The sequence below is a fragment of the Neoarius graeffei genome, chromosome 2, assembly GCF_027579695.1.
Source record: "Neoarius graeffei isolate fNeoGra1 chromosome 2, fNeoGra1.pri, whole genome shotgun sequence".
Classification (NCBI taxonomy): domain Eukaryota; kingdom Metazoa; phylum Chordata; class Actinopteri; order Siluriformes; family Ariidae; genus Neoarius; species Neoarius graeffei.
In genome coordinates this window covers 104,193,918-104,214,882 of record NC_083570.1, presented here as the reverse complement: position 1 = coordinate 104,214,882, position 20,965 = coordinate 104,193,918, and the positions used below count along the sequence as shown (strand labels likewise).

The following is a 20,965-nucleotide window of genomic DNA, read 5'->3' as shown; positions in this document are numbered from 1 at the left end:
TTGGGGTGTCACCAATCCATGTGCAAAGTATGGAGTATGTGCGTCCAGCCCTGTCGATTTGCATCCATGGAGAACATGGAGAACCAGACAGCCTTCCTTTAGTAGTATAGATAACACCTACTTTCAAGGAACTGAAGCTTTTGCCTGTGTCTGATTTATTAACCATGAGAGACACCATACTTATGTACTTATAAATGCATCAATAATCTTGCCCCAATTATCTTACCAACTTGTTCAGGAAACGCTCCATTATACATCAACAAGATACTAGAAATAGTATCAATCTGAACGTCCCAAAAGTGTCATCCTGCCAAGGCATAGAGCTCATTTCTTTATAGCACGGTCTCTGTCTGGATCTCACTCCCAGAGGCAATTTCAAGTCTCGATCAGTATCCATTTTTAAACATAACTTGAAGTTGTATTATTTTCAGAGGTGATAAATTTGATGATAACATTGTAAATAGTCCTCTTATTAGGTTTTGTTCATAACTCCTTTTTATATACAGTATTTCCATCGAATATTTGACAGTTATTCCATGAAATCGAGTCGTACGTGAGCTGATAGCTGATGAGACATGTAACACCAAGTCAGCCATCAGCCACGCATGATAAGATTGAGTGGAATAACTGTTTTATTCTGTCCACATTCACTGGATTTTGATAAACAGCATTTTTATTTTTTGCAAAGTCGATGAATAAAAACTTCATACAAAACATTGGACAAAATCATTTCTATGTAGAATGTAAACAAACCGGCGAAATGACAGGAGCAATTTGTGAAAAATGCCTCGTCTTCATCCGCTTATCCAGGGCCGGGTTGCGGAGGCAGCAGTCTGAGCATGGAAGCCCAAACTTCCCTTTACCCAGACACCTCGGCCAGCTCCTCGGGAAGAACACCGAGGCATTCCCAGGCCAGCCGAGAGACATAGTCCCTCCAGCGTGTCCTGGGTCTTCCCCGGGACCTCCTCCTGGGGCGACATGCCTGGAACACCTCCCCAGGGAGGCGTCCAGGAGGCATCCGAAAGAGATGCCCGAGCCACCTCAGCTGATTCCTCTCGATGTGGAGGAGCAGCAGCTGTACTCCGAGCTCCTCCCGAGTGACTGTGCTTCTCACCCTATCTCTAAGGGAGCGCCCAGCCACCCTGCGAAGGAAACTCATTTCGGCCGCTTGTATCCGCAATCTTGTTCTTTCGGTCATTACCCAAAGCTCAGGACCATAGGTGAGAGTCGGAACATAGATCGACCGGTAAATTGAGAGCTTCGCCTTTTGGCTCAGCTCCTTCTTCACCACGACGGACCGGTAAAGCGACCACATCACTGCGGAGGCTGCACCGATCCGCCTGTCAATCTCATGCTCTATCCTTCCCTCACTCGTGAACAAGATCCCGAGATACTTAAACTCCTCCACTTGAGGCAGGACTTCTCCACCAACCTGGAGAGGGCAAGCTACCCTTTTCCGGTTGAGAACCATGGCCTCGGACTTAGAAGTGCTGATTCTCATCCCAGCCGCTTCACACTCGACTGCAAACCACCCCAGTGCATGCTGAAGGTCCTGGTTTGAAGAAGCCAACAGGACAACATCATCCGCAAAAAGCAGAGATGAAATCCTGTGGTTCCCAAAAAGGATTCCTTCTGGCCCCTGGCTGCACCTAGAAATTCTGTCCAAAAAAATTATGAACAGAACTGGTGGCAAAGGGCAGCCCTGCCGGAGTCCAACATGCACTGGGAACAGGTCTGACTTATTGCCGGCAATGTGAACCAGACTCCTGCTCTGTTCATACAGGGACCAGACAGCCCTTAGCAAAGAGCCCCAAACCCCATACTCCCGAAGCACCCCCCACAGAATACCACGAGGGACACGGTCGAATGGCTTCTCCAGATCCACAAAGCACATGTGGACTGGTTGGGCAAACTCCCATGAACCCTTGAGCACCCTATGAAGGGTATAGAGCTGGTCCAATGTTCCACGACCAGGATGAAAACCACATTGTTCCTCCTGGATCCAAGGTTCGACTATTGGCCGAATTCTCCTCTCCACTACCCTGGACTAAACCTTCCCGGGGAGGCTGAGAAGTGTGATTCCCCTATAATTGGAGGACACTCTCTGGTCCCCTTTCTTAAAAAGAGGGACCACCACCCCAGTCTGCCACTCCAGAGGCACTGTTCCCAACCTCCACACAATGTTGCAGAGGCGTGTCAGCCAAGACAGCCCCACAACATCCAGAGACTTGAGATACTCAGGGTGGATTTCATCCACCCCCGGTGTCTTGCCACCGAGGAGCTTGCAAACCACCTCAGTGACTTCAGCTTGGGTAATGGACGAGTCCACCTCTGAGTCATCAGCCTCCACTTCCTCAATGGAAGACCTGATGGTGGGATTGAGGAGATCCTCAAAGTATTCCTTCCACTGCCCGACAATGTCCCCAGTCGAGGTCAACAGCTCTCCACCCGCACTGTAAACAGTGTTGGCAGAGTACTACTTCCCCCTCCTGAGGCGCCGGACAGTTTGCCAGAATTTCTTCAAGACTGACCGATAGTCCTCTTCCATGGCCTCACCGAACTCCTCCCAGTTCCGAGTTTTTGCCTCCGCAACTGCCCGAGCTGCGGCACGCCTGGCCTGCCAATACCTGTCAGCTGCCTCAGGAGCCCGGAGGCCAACATGGCCTGATAGGACTCCTTCTTCACCTTGATGGCATCCCTTACTTCCGGTGTCCACCACCAGGTTCAGGGATTGCCGCCACGACAGGCACTGAAGACCTTGTGGCCACAGCTCCAAACGGCCGCGTCTACAATGGAGGTAGAGAACATGGTCCACTCAGACTCAATGTCTCCTGCCTCCCTTGGAAGCTGGGAGAAGCTCTCCCGGAGGTGGGAGTTAAAGACCTCCCTGACAGGGTGCTCAGCCAGACGTTCCCAGCAGACCCTCACCATATGTTTGGGCCTGCCAGGTCTGTCCAGCTTCCTCCTCTGCCAGTGGATCCAACTCACCACCAGGTGGTGATCAGTTGACAGCTCAGCCCCTCTCTTCACCTGAGTGTCCAAGACATAGGGCCAGAGATCAGATGAAAAGACAACAAAGTCGATCATCGACCTCTGACCTAAGGTGTCCTGGTGCCATGTGCACTTTTGGACACCCCATGCTCGAACATGGTGTTCGTTATGGACAAACTGTGACTAGCACAGAAGTCCAATAACAAAACACCACTCGGATTCAGATCGGGGAGGCCGTTCCTCCCAATCATGCCCCTCCAGGTGTCACTGTCATTGCCCACGTGAGCGTTGAAGTCCCCCAGTAGAACAATGGAGTCCCCAGTCTGAGCACCTCTCAGTACCTCTCCCAGGGACTCCAAGAAGGCCGGATACTCTATACTGCTATTCAGCCCGTAGGCACAAACAACAGCAAGAGCCCTGTCCCCGATCCGAAGGTGCAGAGAGGCGGCCCTCTCGTTCACTGGGGTATACTCCAACACATGGCAGCTGAGCTGGGGAGCTATAAGCAAGCCAACACCAGCCTGCCGCCGCTCACCATGGGCGACTCCAGAGAAGTGGAGAGTCCAGCCTCTCTCGAGGAGCTGGGTTCCAGAGCCCAAGCTGTGCATGGAGGTGAACCCGACTATCTCTAGCCAGTACCTCTCAACCTCCCGCACAAGCTCAGGCTCTTTTCCCCCCAACGAAGTGACATTCCATGTCCCAACAGCTAGCTGCTGTGTTTGGGGATCAGGTTGTCGAGGCCCCTGCCTTCAACTGCCACCCAATCCACACTGCACCGGCCCCCTACAGCTACCTCTATGGGTGGTGAACCCACAGGAGGTCTGGCCCACGTCATCACTTCAGGCTGAGCCTGGCCGGGCCCCGTGGGCAAAGGCTCGGCCACCAAGCACTCGCATACGAGCCCCAACCCTGGGCCTGGCTCCAGGGTGGGGCCCTGGCTGCGCCATACCGGGTGATGTCACGGTCCTTGATCTATTATTATCCATAAGGGTTTTGGTGAACTGCTCTTGGTCTGACCTGTCACCTAGGACCTGTCTGCCTTGGGAGACCCTAACAGGGGTGTAATGCCCCCGACAACATACCTCCTAGGATCATTCAAGCACACAAACCCCTCCACCACAATAAGGTGGCAGATCTAGGAGGGGAGTGTGAAAAATGCAATAATAATTCTTGAAAAATAAAAAAGGATATGTTCTTACCAATAAATACTTTCATTCCATATTTTATTGCTTTTTTTGTGTTTTTGAGGTTTTCTTCTTCTTTAAGGTTTTTTGGCAGTTGGCAAACCAACTTAAAGGTGCATTACCGCCACCGACTGGGCTGGAGTGTGGAATAGGAGATGTCGGAGGGGGGGGGTGGAGGGAGTATATTATTTTAGCTATTTCTGTTGCTTTTAAATACTTGATAGCAATTTTGGGGGTTTTGTTCTCGAGTCGAGTTTTTATTTCATCCTTGGTTGGTTCAGCAACACACTCTGCCATTTTGTTTTTCTCTACTCACTGTATATGAGCTGATATCCTAGTAGTAGAGTTGCCAATCAGCGCGTGCGATTGCTCATATCCAGTGAATGTGGATATAATAATTTTATTTATTTCTATATTATTTGTAATTTAGAATTATTAGCTCATCCAGCTGACAGGCGATGAGTTTATGACATCATGTGTTGTCTGGCGTCCATCCAGCGTCGTCCATATTTCAGGAAAATCCTTTTTTCTCTCTCAATTCTTCACTGATTTTTATTCTTTTTTTCAGGAAGGTAGGGCTGCCTGGGGTGCATATAGCTTTGACACAAATTTGCATAATTACAATTAACAATGAAGATATGGAGTAATTAAGCCCTAACGAGCAATTTCCACACAAATCGCTTCTTCTCCCTCAATTCTTCACCGATTTTCATTCTTTCTGGCATGAAGGTAGGGGTACCTAAGGTGCATATAATGTCTACCCAGATTTACTTAATTACAATTATTAATGAAGTTATGGACTAATTAAGCCTTAATGAGCAGTTCAACAAAAATCTCTTTTCTCGGTCAATTCCTCGCCGTTTTGGATTCTTTCTGGCGAACAGGTCGGTATTCCTAGGGTGGATATCGCTTCTATTTTTAGCTTGTATATAGCTTGCAACATTTATTGTGCAAGGAAGGTGGCCCACTTTAGATCGTTCCTTCTGGACTAGACGGGGCTGGAGTGAGCTACACCGTCATTGACGGTCTCGTTGTATTGTATTGTTCGAAACGTTCCTGAAATGTTCCTCTGTGTGTCATATATTGTAGTATGTTTATTTGTCAAGCATGCTGTCTCACAGTAGTTAGTGCTGTGACTTGGATCACATGTTTCTCTCATTCTGTTTTTCACTGCAGGGCATCCCAGGAAACCCAGGAACCTTGGGGCGGGACGGCCCTCCTGGACCCAGAGTAACGTGTCCTTCACTTATGATTGCTTTATAGAACTGTCAGGTTATGTAGCATTCGCTGTGATTGGCTCATGCGTGCGTTTTTTTTCCACAGGGTTTACCAGGCAACGATGGACCACAGGGCAGAGCAGGGCCTACAGGAAGTATCGTGAGTACACGACAAGATTACACAAATACACTTAAATTCAGTTATAATATGCTGGCATGAATAATAATACATAGCATATACATTTTCTTTCCTTTTTTTTAAAATTTGTATCAAGAGTGTGCTTTTGCAATGGAAATACTTCGCACTCCTACAACTTAGATAAATCACCCACTCATTTCATAGCATTTTCAAATAGAGATTTGCAGTGTGTGTGCGTGTGTGTGTGTTTAAGCACATGTAGAACAGATTACAGTGTTCAGTCCTGGCACTCAGCTGTGCAGATCCCGAAAAGCACTTCACAGATAAAAAATGTTTAAAAAAGCCTCGGAATTCTGTGCTGTAAAGCATTTTCATTGCATTCTGATGAGTTTTGGATATGAGCCACAGTACCATCGCCCTTTTTGCAAGGAGTCTTGTTTACTGTTTAACAGAGATACAGTGCCCTCCTATAATTATTGGCACCCCTTGTAACGATTTGTAAAAAGGATGGGGGGGGGACACCTTCTGGTGAAGTCGCTTCATCTCATACTGGAAAAAAAGAGAGAAATCCAAACTTTAATTGAAATAAATTTATTCAGAGAATAAAATCTCTCACCAAGAAATAATTATTTTCAACAAAAACACAAGTGTCACTATTATTGGCAGCCCTGAAAATTATAGTGAGTGAACACAGCGTAACTGAATCATGTTTCTCATTTTAAATTGTACAGCGTTTTTGAGTTGATTGGAGTCTGTAGGAACTTTCAAGCTGTAATCCATGACTTCCTGATTAACTGGGGGACAAATATGAAGTGACACAGAGACCAAATTCCCTCAACATCAACATGGGAAAGAGAAGAGAACACACAATCCCAATGAGGGAGAAGTGTGCTGATCTTCATAAGTCAGGGAATGGTTATAAAACATCACTACCATACGCATCTGAAAATGTCAGGGCAATAATATAAAAGTGGACACCAACTGGAGCTGTTTCACACTCGCCTGAAAGAGGACACAAGTTTATTTTGCCCCATGTACACTGAAGAGGAGGGTAAGGGAGACAAAAACAATTCCCGAAGGATCACTGTTGGTGAATTACACAAAAAAGTAGAATCTTGGGGTTTTCAAGTCTCCAAAACCACCATTGGACTCCACCTCCATGCCAACAGATTATTTGGAAGGTTTTCCAGAAAAGATCTTTTTCTGTCAGTTAACCACAAATGTAAGCACCTGAAGTTTGCGAAACTCTACTACAACTTTAACTGGAACTGTGTTCTCTGGTCTGATGAAACAAAAATGGAGCTTTTTGGCAATAAACACTCAGGGTGGGTTTGGTGTAAAAAGAAGGATGGCTATAATGAAAATAACCTGATCCCAAGTGTAAAATATGGTAGCGGTTCTGTGATGTTTTTGGGGCTGTTTTTCCTCCAAAGAACAGAGGTGGACAAAGTACCCAAGTTCATTACTTAAGTCAAAGTACAGATCCCACTGGTCAAATGTTACTCTGATACAAGTGAAAGTTGTCCAGTCGAATTTTTACTTAAGTTAAAGTACTGAAGTACTTGCTTTTAAAAATACTTAAGTATTAAAAGTACATTTTCTGTCAACGCATTGTTATATTATTGCCACAACGCTTACAAAACCTAATGCTGTTACCAAAGACAGAAATGTGAATTCACAAAATGAACGCATGCGGTGTCATCATGGTGGTTTAACATTAAGCTAGCTACTCAGTGAAGCTCCACCTGACATGCTAGCAAACTCTTTTCAGACTTGAACTCATACTGGGTAGCTAACGCTACTAGAAAAGAAAGATTTCTACATTCTGTTTATTTGGCAAGATTATGCTAAAACATATACTTCTGAAAGGACATTCAGATAAGTTAACATTATTCATGGTAGCGCAACTTCATTTTTACATGCTAACTAACGGTGTCCAAGTTAACTAGCTATGTGATAGCGTTAGCCGTAGACAAGGCGATGGCAACTTGGCATGCAAATCCATAGAAAGTCCTGTGACTAACCAGAATGCACAGCTATTGTAGTGTTATCGCGAGCTCTAAAAGCACAGACAACTTCGTTGCAAGCTTTCTCTTGGAATAAAACTTTTATATACCTCAATATGCTCCCGCAGGTTGGACGTCGAGTTTTTGTAGGCCGTGATGTGGTTCGTTTTCGGCAAACATTTAAAACGAAATGAATCTTTAATCCTTTCAGAAAACTGAAACATGGGTTCTGGGTAAAGCCATGGGTGTGTGCATTCCCCAGAAGTACCGCCTCATTCCATTCTGCCATCAACTGATCATGTTCAAGTCATTGAACTTGATTTTATACAGTCTATGGATGAGACGTGACCCTAGTGATTACTGATAGACTGTCTCGGTGTCACCTGTGAAAAAACCATCATGTTTTAGAAAAGAAAAGAAAAAACATCCACTTTCAGAGCCGCTTCATAGTAACGAGTAACGAGGACCTGGACAGAAATGTAGTGGAGTAAAAAGTATATTTGTCTTTCAAACATAGTGAAGTTAAAGTCATAAGTTTAAAAAAAATAATACTCAAGTAAAGTACAGATCCTCAAAAAGTGTACTTAAGTACAGTACTCAAGTAAATGTACTTCGTTACTGTCCACCCCTGCCAAAGACCCTGAAAGCTTGTTAGAGTACATGGCGTCATGGACTCCATGAAATCCCAGGACATTTTAAATCAGAATCTGGCTGCCTCTGAGAGGAAACTAAAACTGGTTCGTCATTGGATCTTGCAGCAGAACAATGATCTGATGTCCAAATCAACACAAAAATGGTTAGCGCAGAATCAAGCTTCTGCCCTGGCCATCTCAGTCCCCTGACCTGAACCCCAGTGAAGACCTGAAGAGGAGAGAGCACAAGAGAGGGCCGAGGACCCTGGATGATCTGGAGAGATTGTCTCAAGAGGAACAGTCTCAGATGCCCTGCTCTGTATCTCCAACCTAATAAAATGTTATAGGAGAGACTCAGTTGACATTTGTGCACAGTCTTTATAGAAATTCAGTCCATGGTCTGTTAGTGTTTAACCCTGTAACCTGGCCTTCCATCAGTGGGATACGACCCCTGTTGTCTTTCGAGCTTTGCTGCTTTGCAGTTCTTGTGTGAAAGTGATATTGCTCTACTTTGTAAACTTGGACGTTTTTCTTTCGTCATCAAACTGCCGGATGCTTTGTTGTGCTGCCTGCTGTATTGCTTGCATTGGCATTTTTCACAAAGATCAACAGGTGCATTTTCTTAGCTAAGGCTGATACTGCGATGATGTAGTCTGTCTCTACATTTCATACACAAGGTTAAGAGTTTCAAAGTAATTTATTTCAGTTCATAGAAATCCATATTTAGGGGACATTCCACTGAATGGGTGCCATTTGCTTGTTGTACCACTCCCAAATTAAACTTAATTTGTTATATCTTTTCAACACTGATTATAATAGCACATATATTTAACTGTTCAAAATGTGTATTGGTCAACCTCAGGCTACGTTATTTATTTTTTTACAAGGTTTGGAAGTCAAAGATGGCTGCATACTCTTTATATGAGTAACAGGACTGAAAGTAACAGGACTGAATTTTTAGCCTAGGATTAGCTAATACATGGAATTAAGCCACATGGCGTCATCGCTAATAGCATGACCACACTTGGCACATTCTAGTGATTTACCAAAAATCTGTATTTTTAAAATAAACAAATATCATCTAAGAAATAATTTAAGTAACAGGACAGTATGTTGACATTGACCTTGTCAGTCAAAGTTAAAAAAATCATCAAATATACAGAAAAGTAAATGAGAGAACTAACTTTTGGTCTTCCCATGGCCTTCAGAAGACACAACTGATGTAACTTCCTGTTGAGCATGTGATTTATGGAATGTTCCAAATTTGTCAGATGGGGTAATATGTTTGGGTAACAGGACTGAGTGAAAACCCAGGGACACGACTGAAATGTGTATTTTAACTAAGATATTGTGGATTTCTTATGAAAAAAATATATTTAAACCATGGATAGGATATGGAGTCACACAACAGTGCAAAAGAAATACTGTTTCTGAAGGATTTTAATCATAATATTTCATAGTTAAGTATAAAGTTAGAGTGCGGGGACAGGTAACACATGCTATTTTTCAGTGTTTTAGGTAGTTTTTATTAATCCTTACAATTGTACGGTATATCTTAAATTTGAAATCAGATCAATGTGCAGGACATTCTGCATAATAAGGAAATGTATTTTAAAGTACATTTTTATGTGCATTTATACATATAATTTTCTAGGGACGGAAATGGCACCGATTCGGTGGAATGGCTCTTAGATCCCTAAAACTTCCTGAGACAACATGAGGAAGAAACCTTGAGATGAAACGGACTTAATAGGGAGACACTGGATAGAGTGATTATAAATCATTACAGTGTACAGGTATAGAAGAAGTCCAGGGATGAGCACAGGACAGTGTTTATGATCAAAGCAGCAGCTCAGAGATGGTGCTTTCTATGATGAGGGGTTACAATAGCCATATGCCAGGTTTGTGGTTGTGTAGCATGAGTGAGAATAAATAGAAATAAAAAGCAAATATATGTTTATGGTCATTGTATGTCTGTTAGATAGTCTTGATAAAATGAGCAAGGTATCTGGTTCGATTAAAAAAAAAATAAAATAAATCAATGTCTTCGTCAAATGATGTGCCATCTTGGAGACCCGTTTTGTGATCAAATTGGTGCTGGTATTCAATCCAAGGTCACTCTAATAAGATAAAATTAAAATTTTACTCCAGTGTACTGATGGAAAGGCTCAAACTCGAAGTTGAACACGGAAAAAATATTTTCACTGTAAATCTTCCCAAATCCATGTGAGCGCCGATGAAAAATCGCGTAACATCCTCCGTCCATCTAAGTCATGATCATTCCGATGGTGTTTAAAAGGCTGTTTTTAAAATAAAAAAGCAGGGTGTATGTGTGTGTATTAAATAGATATAAATATGACTGCTGTCAAGTCTTTTTGGCAAAAAATTCTGATAAATTTATTTTATGTGGATTTAAACGTACCATCGAACTGTTATGCGCAGAACAGGTACCTGCTAATTCCTACAGCGTTAAGACTGAGCTAACAAGGTCATGGGGATCTCCAGACTCGCTCATGTGATGCGATGTCACTGCGCGAGACATCCGGGATGCAGGTAATGGTGGCAATGTTGTAGTCTGTCCAACAAAATTACAACCGTGTTACACGCGTTACGCACCAGTGACTCCCGTAGTTTCAATTCAGAAGTATTTTTAGAATAAAGTTCTTTTTTATTTCTCAGGTTAAATAACAACCTTACAGGGTATATTTTAGTGTGTTATCACTACTCTGGCTCCAGTAGTTGTTCCTGGGTAAAATTGACATGAAATTTTGTTAAAACAGTTGGAGCCAATTTATGCATTTTAATTTTTTTCTGCACTTTTTTTCTGCAATTTTTAAAATTCTTTTCTTTCTCTATTAAAAAGAGTTCCTGTATTATTATTTCCCCATGAGAAATCATGACTATGACTATTTTTGTAAATCTTTTGGCTTAAAAATTAATGTCCAGGTTACACACTTGACGCCAGATTTTCACGGTTTTCAACATGGTCTCCTGCACAGCACAGTGGGAGAATTATCTCCCCCTCATGATGTATGTACTGTACAGTGTCTTGCAAAAGTATTCATCCCCCTGGGTGTTTGTCCGGTTTTGTCGCATTACAAGCTGGAATTAAAATGGATTTTTGGAGGGTTAGCACCATTTGATTTACATAACATGCCTACCACTTTAAAGGTGAAAATTGTTGTTTTATTGTGACACAAACAATAATGAAGATGGAAAAAAAAAACCAGAAATCTGGAGTGTGCTAACCCTTCAAGTTAGATGGGTTGTGTTGGTGTACAGCAATCTTCAAGTTATGCCACAGATTCTCAATTGGATTGAGGTCTGGGCTTTGATTAGGCCATTCCAGGACATTTAAATGTTTCCCTTTAAACCACTCCAGTGTCACTTTAGTGACCAACTTTATGTTTGGGGTCATTGTCCTGCTGGAGTGTGAACCTTCGACCCAGTCTCAAACCTCTGGCTGAGTCAAACAGGTTTTCCTCCAGAGTCGCCCTGTATTTAGTGCCATCCATCTTTCCTTCAGTCCTGACCAGCTTTCCTGTCCCTGCAGATGAAAACCATCCCCACAGCATGATGCTGCCACCACCATGCTTCACTGTAGGAATGGTGTTCTCAGGGTGTTGGGTTTGCACCACACAAAGCATTTCCCATGATGGCCAAAAAGATCAATTTTAGTCTCATTTGACCAGAGAATCTTCTTCCATGTGTTTGGGGAGTCTGCCACATGTTTTCCTAAGCAATTACTTTTTTCTGGCCACTCTTCCATAAAGCCCCAGTCTGTGGAGTGTACGGCCTATGGACAGATACTCCCATCTCCGCTGTGGATCTTTGCAGATCCTTCAGTGTTATCGTTGGTGTCTTTGTTGCATCTCTGATTAATGCCCTCCTTGCCCGGTCTGTGAGCTTTGGTGGGCGGCCTTCTCTTGTTTTGCTATAATGGATTTAATGGTGTTTCCTGGGATTTTCAAAGGTTGGGATATTTTTTATAACCCAACCCTGATCTATATTTCTCCACAACTTTGTCTCTGACCTGTTTGGAGGCTCCTTGGTTTTCATGTTGCTTGGTTTTAGTGTTGCAGAGTCACGATCCTTCCAGAACAGGTTGATTTATACAGACATCATATGACAGATCATGTGACACTTTGATTGCACACAGGTAAATCTTAATCAACTAATTATGTGACTTATGAAGTGAATTGGTTGGACCAGCTCTTATTTAAAGGGGGTGAATACCTATGCACACTCCAGATTTCTGTTTTTTCATCTTCATTATTGTTTGTGTCACAATAAAGCAACAATTTGCATCTTTAAAGTTGTAGGCATGTTGTGTAAATCAAATGGTGCTAACCCCCCAAAAATCCATTTTAATTCCAGCTTGTAATGCGACAAAACAGGACAAACATCAAGGGGGATGAATACTTTTGCAAGAGACTGTACCAGGGTACTGTAACTATTAATTAAAGCCCATATTTAAAGGTCTGCTTGCAGTTTTAAATTTTGAGTGGCATGTCACAACGTAGTAACCCCTTATCATAGAAAGAGACAGATACAAATTTATAGTATCCTTTGTGGGATTATCCACTGAGGTAAGCATGAGAATTAAAACTGATTTTGGATTGTGTGAATTTTCAGAGCTTCTATAAGGATAACGAATGCTTTTGTTATTACTGAAATATTTGAAGGCACAAGGAATTTCAAGCATGAAAAGCAGGAAATGTCCTGTCTCTGAGAAGACAAGGATATGTGAACCCCGCAATTCAGGGTCCTTCTTTAAGCCGTGCAGAACCTTCATGAAGTTTTTTTTGACATCTCTCTGATGATTAGAATAAACAGCGATCCTTCTTTCATCCCTTTCATCCGTCGTCTTACAACGTGGGCTTATTCCTGCCTCGCCCATGTTTAGAATGCTAACACTAGAACAACCGTTTTTGGCATGAAATTTTAAGCTCTCACCACAGAGCAGTCACATCTTTCACAAGGCCGTCTTCTCTTTGATCTCGCAGTCTTCCCTCTTTCATCCCACCACCATCCCATAAAGAACGACTGGCTTTGTCTCTTTAATCTGGAAGTCAGTGCTTCTGTGTTATTACAGCTGCTCTGTGCTCTCTGCAGGGAGGACCAGGAGCTCCAGGGGCACCGGGGCAGAATGGCCCTCCAGGACCCACCGGCGATCAGGGACCCCCAGTAAGAACACGGTGGAAAGTTTGTGTGTTGGGTATTTAATGTATTTCGGCACACATGAAGTCATAACTCTTTGCGAATACACTGTTTGACTTTCATACATGTCATTTTGTTCCTCTCTACATGACCATTACACAAGTTTAATATAATATGACCATTTGTTGTCATTTTTATTGGTAGGCATGTTACTCAAGCTGTTACTGAAAGGCTATTGAAGGTCCAATTTTCTTAATTTGATGTTAACCCGATATTAAAAAATCCCTTAGCAATCCTAGTGGCAATTTTCTAAAGCTACTAAGAAAGTCAATTACTCGATTTTAGCATTTAACAAGATTGATAATGCCTTTTTTTAATTACAGACAGATTAAGCCTGCAGGAAAGGCTTCAGCTCAGGGAACAACACAAATACAGAAGGACCTAGAATACTGTCTCTAAAATATTTAGAGGCTGTAAAGATGTTATGCAAAATACATTTCTAAAAAATCCTGCTACATTAATGACATTTTATTCTATCCTTATGCACTGGATATGAGCAATTGCGCACTCTGATTCGTTACTCTACTATTAGGATATCAGCTCATATAGATGACTTGCAACCACGTGATCAAAATGTGCTACGTCATGATCGTCCGCCATGATGGTGGATATACAAAGCAACTAGGACAGCAGCCGCTGAAAGCGTGTCTGTAAACAGTGCTGAATTTTCTCACTTTACCACGATTTGAACAGTCGAGCGAAGATTCAATACAAAGAGAAGATAGATCTGCGTGGTTTTGACCCATATTATGTTAAAAATTCGGGTTTTTTCTGAGGATAAGACGCTACTACCGACCATCGAGTACCCAGATATCGCGTTCTATCTGGTTTGGCACACTTTGTGGGTTGACAAATCTCAAATGAAGGCTTATAAGTCTATGGAAGCCTAGAACTTCTTTGTCTCTGGATGGGTAAATACCTTATTAATTAAACCAGTCAACAATGACAGGCTTCTTTCACATTAAGTTTACTTCTATGTGGAAACAACAGACGAAGTGTGAAATTTTGACAAGTCTCTAGCTTTATGGCTCACAAATCACATTTCAATTTATTTCAGGTATAATTTTGCTGGTGCTCCTAGAAGTGAAATGGTAATACATGTGTTAAAATTATAACAATGACCGAGTGAACCACGACAATAGAACGCTCATTTTATAGCAAAATTCCAGCAACACGAAATACAATTCTTCCATGATATTATCGAGAAAACTTTTGAATCTCACCTGAGATAAAATGATCACTGCAAACACGAGCTTTTTTGGTTTTATGCTCTGTTAGATCAGCCCTGCCGATGTTGTTCAGCCATGCTCGTGTCCTCTCCATACTAAGCCTCAGAGTTTCCTTGCCCTCGTTCCGAATCACAGACGGAATTTTAAAAAATCGGAATGTGCCACGGTCACGAGTACTGTTGTGACCACAACCATATACAGCACAAAGATATGGCGTAGCTAAAAGAACGCTTAAAGCAGTGGAAAAACAAAGAGAGTTGCGCACGCGTGACTATGTTTTGTATGAAATGTCACTTGACCCCGCATTTGTATCTCCACCAACATGGCCGGCATCCGGGTTTCTATTTTGCTTTGACGTCACTTGCAAGTCAAGGATACCGTGAGTAGAGAAAAACAAAATGGTGGCGCGTGTTGCTGAACCAACCGAGGACGAAATAAAAACACTACTCAAAAATTTTTTAAAAAAGCAACAAAATATGGAATAAAAGTATTTGATGGCAAAAATGTATCTTTTATTTACTTTTCAAGAATTATTATTATCGCATTTTTCACAAATTGCTCCTGTCATTTCGCTGGTTCGTTTACATCCTTCATCGTTAAGCATTAAAACTTGTTGAATTTTTTTAGACTGGTTCAAAAGCTCAAAGAAGTTTGAAAATTACAGAAATGAAATGTCCCAGGAAGAATTAAAAAATGTCTAAAGCTATTCTGTACCTCAGCATGACAGCAAGACAACGCTTTGTACAAAAAAACAACAATGCTAAAGTCAATTCGTGCAGCCATCAATAGGTTTTTAAGAAGTCCGCCTAAGCAGAAATGATTTTATTGGATGTTTTGTATAAAGTTTTTATTTATCATATGTGCAAAAAATAAAAATGCTCCGTTTCTCAAAATCCAGTGAATATGGATATAATAAGACAGTTATTCCACTCAATCTCGTTGTACATGGGTTATAACAGACGAGGCTTGGGAATAATTGTTAAATATATGACGGTGTATTCGGACCATTTTAGGTTAAAAAAAAAAACAAAAAACAAACCAGAAACATAGACCAGAGGAAGGGGGTAATATTCCGAGTAAAGAAAAATCTCAGATTTTGTCTAAGATTATAAAGTTATAAATTTGAAAGGGAAAAAAAACCTCGGAAATTCCAACAGTAAAAAGTCACAGATTTGCGAGAAACAACATTCAGATTTTTTAACTTTTTTTTTTGGTCAAGGAACTAGATCACTCAACGTCATCACACCACAGAATCCACGGCTGAGCTGAGAGTTATAAGAAATATTATAAGAGTCTTTCCTCCTCAATCACACAATATAAAAGAATAAAGCACGAAGAGATTTTCAGCTCCATTTCCCAGAATGCACTGCGGCCAGGAAGTCAGGAAGTGTGATGTTGTTGCACTTCCTAGATGCGACAGGAGATGAATGTATAAACCACACAGCCTTGTTTATCCATGTCCTTTTTAGCAGGTTATAAATAATTGTCAACATCAGAATCATCATGGAAAAATGTAAAGAAAACAACATATCACTATACATGTGTTTCATAGATTATGTGAAAGCATTCGACTGTGTGAACCACAACCGTCTTTGGAGTGATTTGATCCTAATGGGATTCCCTCACCACATAATCCACCTGCTACAAGTATTAAACAACAATCAAGAAGCAATGGTGACGACGACATGTGGAGAAAGCGAGTGGTTTACCATCGGAAGAGGTGTTGGGCAAGGTTGCATTGTATCACCTGTGCTGTACAACATCTACGCTGAAGACATCATGAGGAAAGCACTAGAGAGCACAGAGGCAGGCATCATGATCCGAGGAAGAAGAATAAATAATTTGCGTTTTGTAGATGATACCACACTAATCTGCACCTCCAAAGAAGATCTTATGGAGCTTATAAAGAAAATTAAAAAAGTTAGTGAAGAGAAAGGCCTGCTCTTAAACACCAGAAAGATTAAGATAATGGCAATCAATCCAAACAGAGATGGCAGAACCAACATCAACTTAGAAGGAGTTGCATTAGAAGAGATAGAAGAATTTGTTTACCTGGGCTCAACTATTAACACTGAGGTAAAGTGTAAGCAGGAAGTAATTAGAAGGTTCGCCATTGGGAAGAATAAAATTCAAAGCATATGTACCATCTGGAAGAGCCAAGCAATCAGAAACAACTTAAAGCTCAAAATTACCAGAGCAACCGCATTTGCTATTGCCACCTATGGATGCGAGTCATGGGCAATGACCAAGCAAATTGAGAAGAAGGTACAGTAGATGCATTTGAGATGTGGGCATACGGTACAGGCGCTTGCTTAGAACCTCATGGAGAGAGCATCAAACCAATGTTTGGGTTCTAGAAACATTGAATACCAAGATGATGCTCTGAGAATAAATTGCGAAAAGAAAGATGGTTTTTTTGGCCATGCCATCCGACATGAAGGACTAGAGAAAGTCATCATCCAAGGAAAAGTCAAGTCAAATCAAGTTTATTTGTATAGCGCTTTTAACAATAAACATTGTCGCAAAGCAGCTTTACAGAATTTGAACGACTTAAAACATGAGCTAATTTTGTCCCTAATCTATCCCCAATGAGCGAGCCTGTGGCGATGGTGACAAGGAAAAACTCCCTCAGACGACATGAGGAAGAAACCTCGAGAGGAACCAGACTCAAAAGGGAACCCATCCTCATTTGGGCAACAACAGACAGCATGACTATAACATTAACAGTTTTAACATGAAGACAGTTTCGTTGATGTTATAACTCTTCATTGATGGAAACTTGAGTGCAAAACTGTTCATGACAACTGCAGTCCTAAAGTTAGCAAGTCAACTGTAGTCCTCAGCCATAAAAGCATTACTGTAAGAGTCCAGAGTGTCCTCCAGGTGTAACCCTCAACTGTCCTCATGGGGCCGTCCTCCACAGGAGCGACGCGATAAAACTCCGACCAGACACAGGGCACCAGGATGGATCAAGCAGGTCCGAGGGGCAGAAGAGGCCAGCATCTCAATCCCAGGACCAACATGTAACTCAGAGGGACAGATGGGGGGGGGGGAGAAAACACAGGTTGTTAGGTATGCCCTAAAAATAAAAGGCACCTGGAAAGAGACGAAGAGGTAGATCCCCACAAACATGGCAACAAGACATCACTAGGTGGACACAAAAAAGCTTGGCAGAGGCATCAAGGATGGCAGAAGATCGCAGAGAGTGGTGTGCTTTCAAAAAGACCACAGCAACTCGTTTACGAGCCATCTGATCTAGAGAGAGAGAAAGAGAGAGAAATAATTATTATCGAATCATTGTGTGTAATTATTGTGCAAGAGCAGTTTCCTGTTACTTTCTGTGCATGGATTCTTCTCATTGGCCAAATCCCTGTTACTTTGAAATGTTCTGAGCGGAGACTTATAGGAAATTCAGTCTTTCTGCCTGGAAAAGAGATTTTCAACTACACTTCCCCGAATGCACTGCAGCCAGGAGGCATGTGGTTGTTGTCTCAAAGAATATCTGTTTTTTCTTGTAAATTTGTGAGTTTAATCTTGGAAGTTCAGTGTTTTTCTCTGAATATTACCCCCACCATCAGCTCCATATTTTATTTATTTATTATTTGTTTGTTTATTGTGTTTGATACTCCAGACTGACTTAATTTCCAAACCCTCGGATCGTTATGAACCTGGACTTTAGGAATTGATTCGATGCACAAAAAAAAAGAAAAAATCCATAAATCACCATATTCTCACTGAGCTCTGTATAAAATCTGGAGAGCTCAGAGCCTGTTCCCCACTGTAGAGACGAGTGAAGCCATTTTGGCCTCCATCTTACCACTCATATCGCATGTATTTGGCTTGTGTGTTAAACTGTCGTATCCGATCAAATTTGCCCCAAGAAAAGTATCTCCTGCCTCTCCCCCCCCTTTCATTCCCTCATCTTATTTTCTCAACTTTACCCCCATTCCTTACATATCTTTATAGCGCTCCCCTTCACTGTTATTGTTTTTTTTTTCTTTCTTTTCTTTACAGTCCAGTCTCGGATCATTTTTTTTGAACGGCTGTTTTACGACTATAATTATTTCAACAGAGATTATTTCAGTTTTTCTCTTATACAGTGTATCTTTCTCTTTCATACAGTTTCTATCTATCTATCTATCTATCTATCTATCTATCTATCTATCTATCTATCTATCTATCTATCTATCTATCTATCTATCTATCTATCTATCTATCCTTATTTCCCTTTCTTCCTTTCCTTATGTCTCTCTCTACTCCTCTCATTTCTTTCTCATTTATTTTTCTTTCACTTTTTCTCAGATCCTTACTATTTTCTCTCTATATTATCCTCTTTCTCTCCCTCTGTCTTTCTCTGTTTCTTTTTCTGTCTCCCTTTTTGCTTTCCTTTCTCTATGTCTGTCCATCTCTGTATTACCCTTTCTCTACTTAGAGAGAGTAAATAGAGAAGATGAAAACAAGATAGACTTAGAGAGTGCAAGAGAAAAGAAAGAAAAGAGATCTATCTATCTAGCTAGCTAGCTAGCTAGCTAGCCCCTTTCTTATTTCTCTACTTCTATTTCCTTTCTCATTCATTTCTCTTTCACTTTTTCTCCGATCCTTACTATTTTCTCTCTATCTATATTATCCTCTTTCTCTCCCTCTGTCTTTCTCTGTCTCTCTTTCTGTCTCCATTTTTGCTTTCCTTTCTCCATATGTCTCTCCATCCCTGTATTACCCTTTCTCTACAGAGAGTGAGAGAGAAGATGAAAACAAGATAAAGACTTTAGAGAGAGAAAATGCAAGAGAAAAGAGATATCTATCTATCTATCTATCTATCTATCTATCTATCTATCTATCTATCTATCTATCTATCTATCTATCTATCTATCTATCTATCTATCTATTCATTAATTATACTAACACAAAGGCTGTACAATACTTCCTTTTTATTTAGGACAGTTGTTGAAACAGGATTGTTTTCTTATGTTATTTGCCATTTTCACTTTATTCTCACAGTCATGTCTTAACAGTATTTACTGATCATATTGGTCGCAAGCTGCATGAATATTCTGACAGTGAATTATGTGACCAATAAATACTGTTAAGACACGACTGTGAAAATGAAATAAAAATGGCAAATAACATGAGAAAATAATCCTGTTTCAACAACTGTCCTCAACAGAAAGAAAGTATTGTACAGCCTTTGTGCTGGTATAATTAATGAATAGATAGATAGATAGATAGATAGATAGATAGATAGATAGATAGATAGAGAGAACATGCAAACTCCACACAGAAAGACCACCGTCAGCGGCTGGACTCGAATCCAGAACCTTCTTGCTGTGAGGCGACAGTGCTAATATTTTAAAATATGAACGCACTTTCCTTCGGTAATAAACAAAACCATGTCTGAAAGTGATTTCTTTAGTCTAGTCCATTTATTTCGAATGGTGAACCGTGTTGTATACCGTATATTCACTGGCCATTTTAATAGGAACACCTGTATGTGTATGCACATACAGTGCGCGATTGTTACTCATTCTTACAACACAATGACATAGTCGCTACAGCCTCGATATGAGGCAGTAGCCACAAAAACTGAAATAATCTCCGTTGAAGTAATTACAGTAGCAAAATAGCTGTTCAAAAAAATGATCAAAGACTGAACTGGAAAAGGGAAAAAAAAACAATAACAGTGAAGCGGAGCACTATAAAGATTTCTAAGGAATGGAGTAAAGGTGAGAAAATAAGAGGAGGTAATGAAAGGTGGGGGGAAGTCAGGCGATACTTTTCTTGGGGCAAATTTGATTGGATACGACGGTTTAACACATAAGCCAAATATACGCGATGTGAGTGGTAAAATGGTGGCCAAAACAGCTTCACTCTGACGAGCCTATGAGCTCTCTAGATTGTATATAGAGCTCAGTACATATTCTGACATCGAACCATGATTAAGTGATCTTTAGTGCTGCTAGAGAAAACATCTCAAACATCTCATGTACACCACCTGATCTCATCTGGAATGTGATAATGCCCCTAAACTTGTGGCAGAGCATTTAGAAAGTGCCAAAGGCAGCAGTGTTGGAGTTACATTGTCCGTTTTAGGTCCTAGAAGTGAGGTGGGAATACACTGTGCAGAACTGTGCATGTGTTTATTACTGTAGAGGGATGACAAAAATACGAACCTCTCTTTGTCTGTCTTAGGGCCTTCCAGGTATGAAAGGAGAAAAGGGAGAACGAGTAAGTGATCTCATCTTTACTCTCATAAACTTAATGAAATCTTGCTTTGTATTTTTTTTCTTCTGTATGCTGTGTGCCTTCCAGTAGCTTTATTACAGGTTGAAGAGGTATCAAGTAGACACTGA

The 20,965-nt window shown here is 41.3% G+C and overlaps 1 protein-coding gene across 3 annotated transcripts in view; it reads left to right on the top strand.

The window, feature by feature from the left end:
- The window catches only part of col14a1b (collagen, type XIV, alpha 1b), a 255,917-nt gene that overhangs the window by 210,280 nt on the left and 24,672 nt on the right, over positions 1–20,965 (top strand). For all 3 annotated transcript variants that reach the window (XM_060915314.1, XM_060915311.1, XM_060915312.1), the window contains 4 exons: positions 5,352–5,405; positions 5,499–5,552; positions 13,285–13,356; positions 20,805–20,840. In XM_060915314.1, the coding sequence (XP_060771297.1) occupies positions 5,352–5,405; positions 5,499–5,552; positions 13,285–13,356; positions 20,805–20,840 (216 nt within the window). The remainder of the gene's footprint in view (positions 1–5,351; positions 5,406–5,498; positions 5,553–13,284; positions 13,357–20,804; positions 20,841–20,965) is intronic.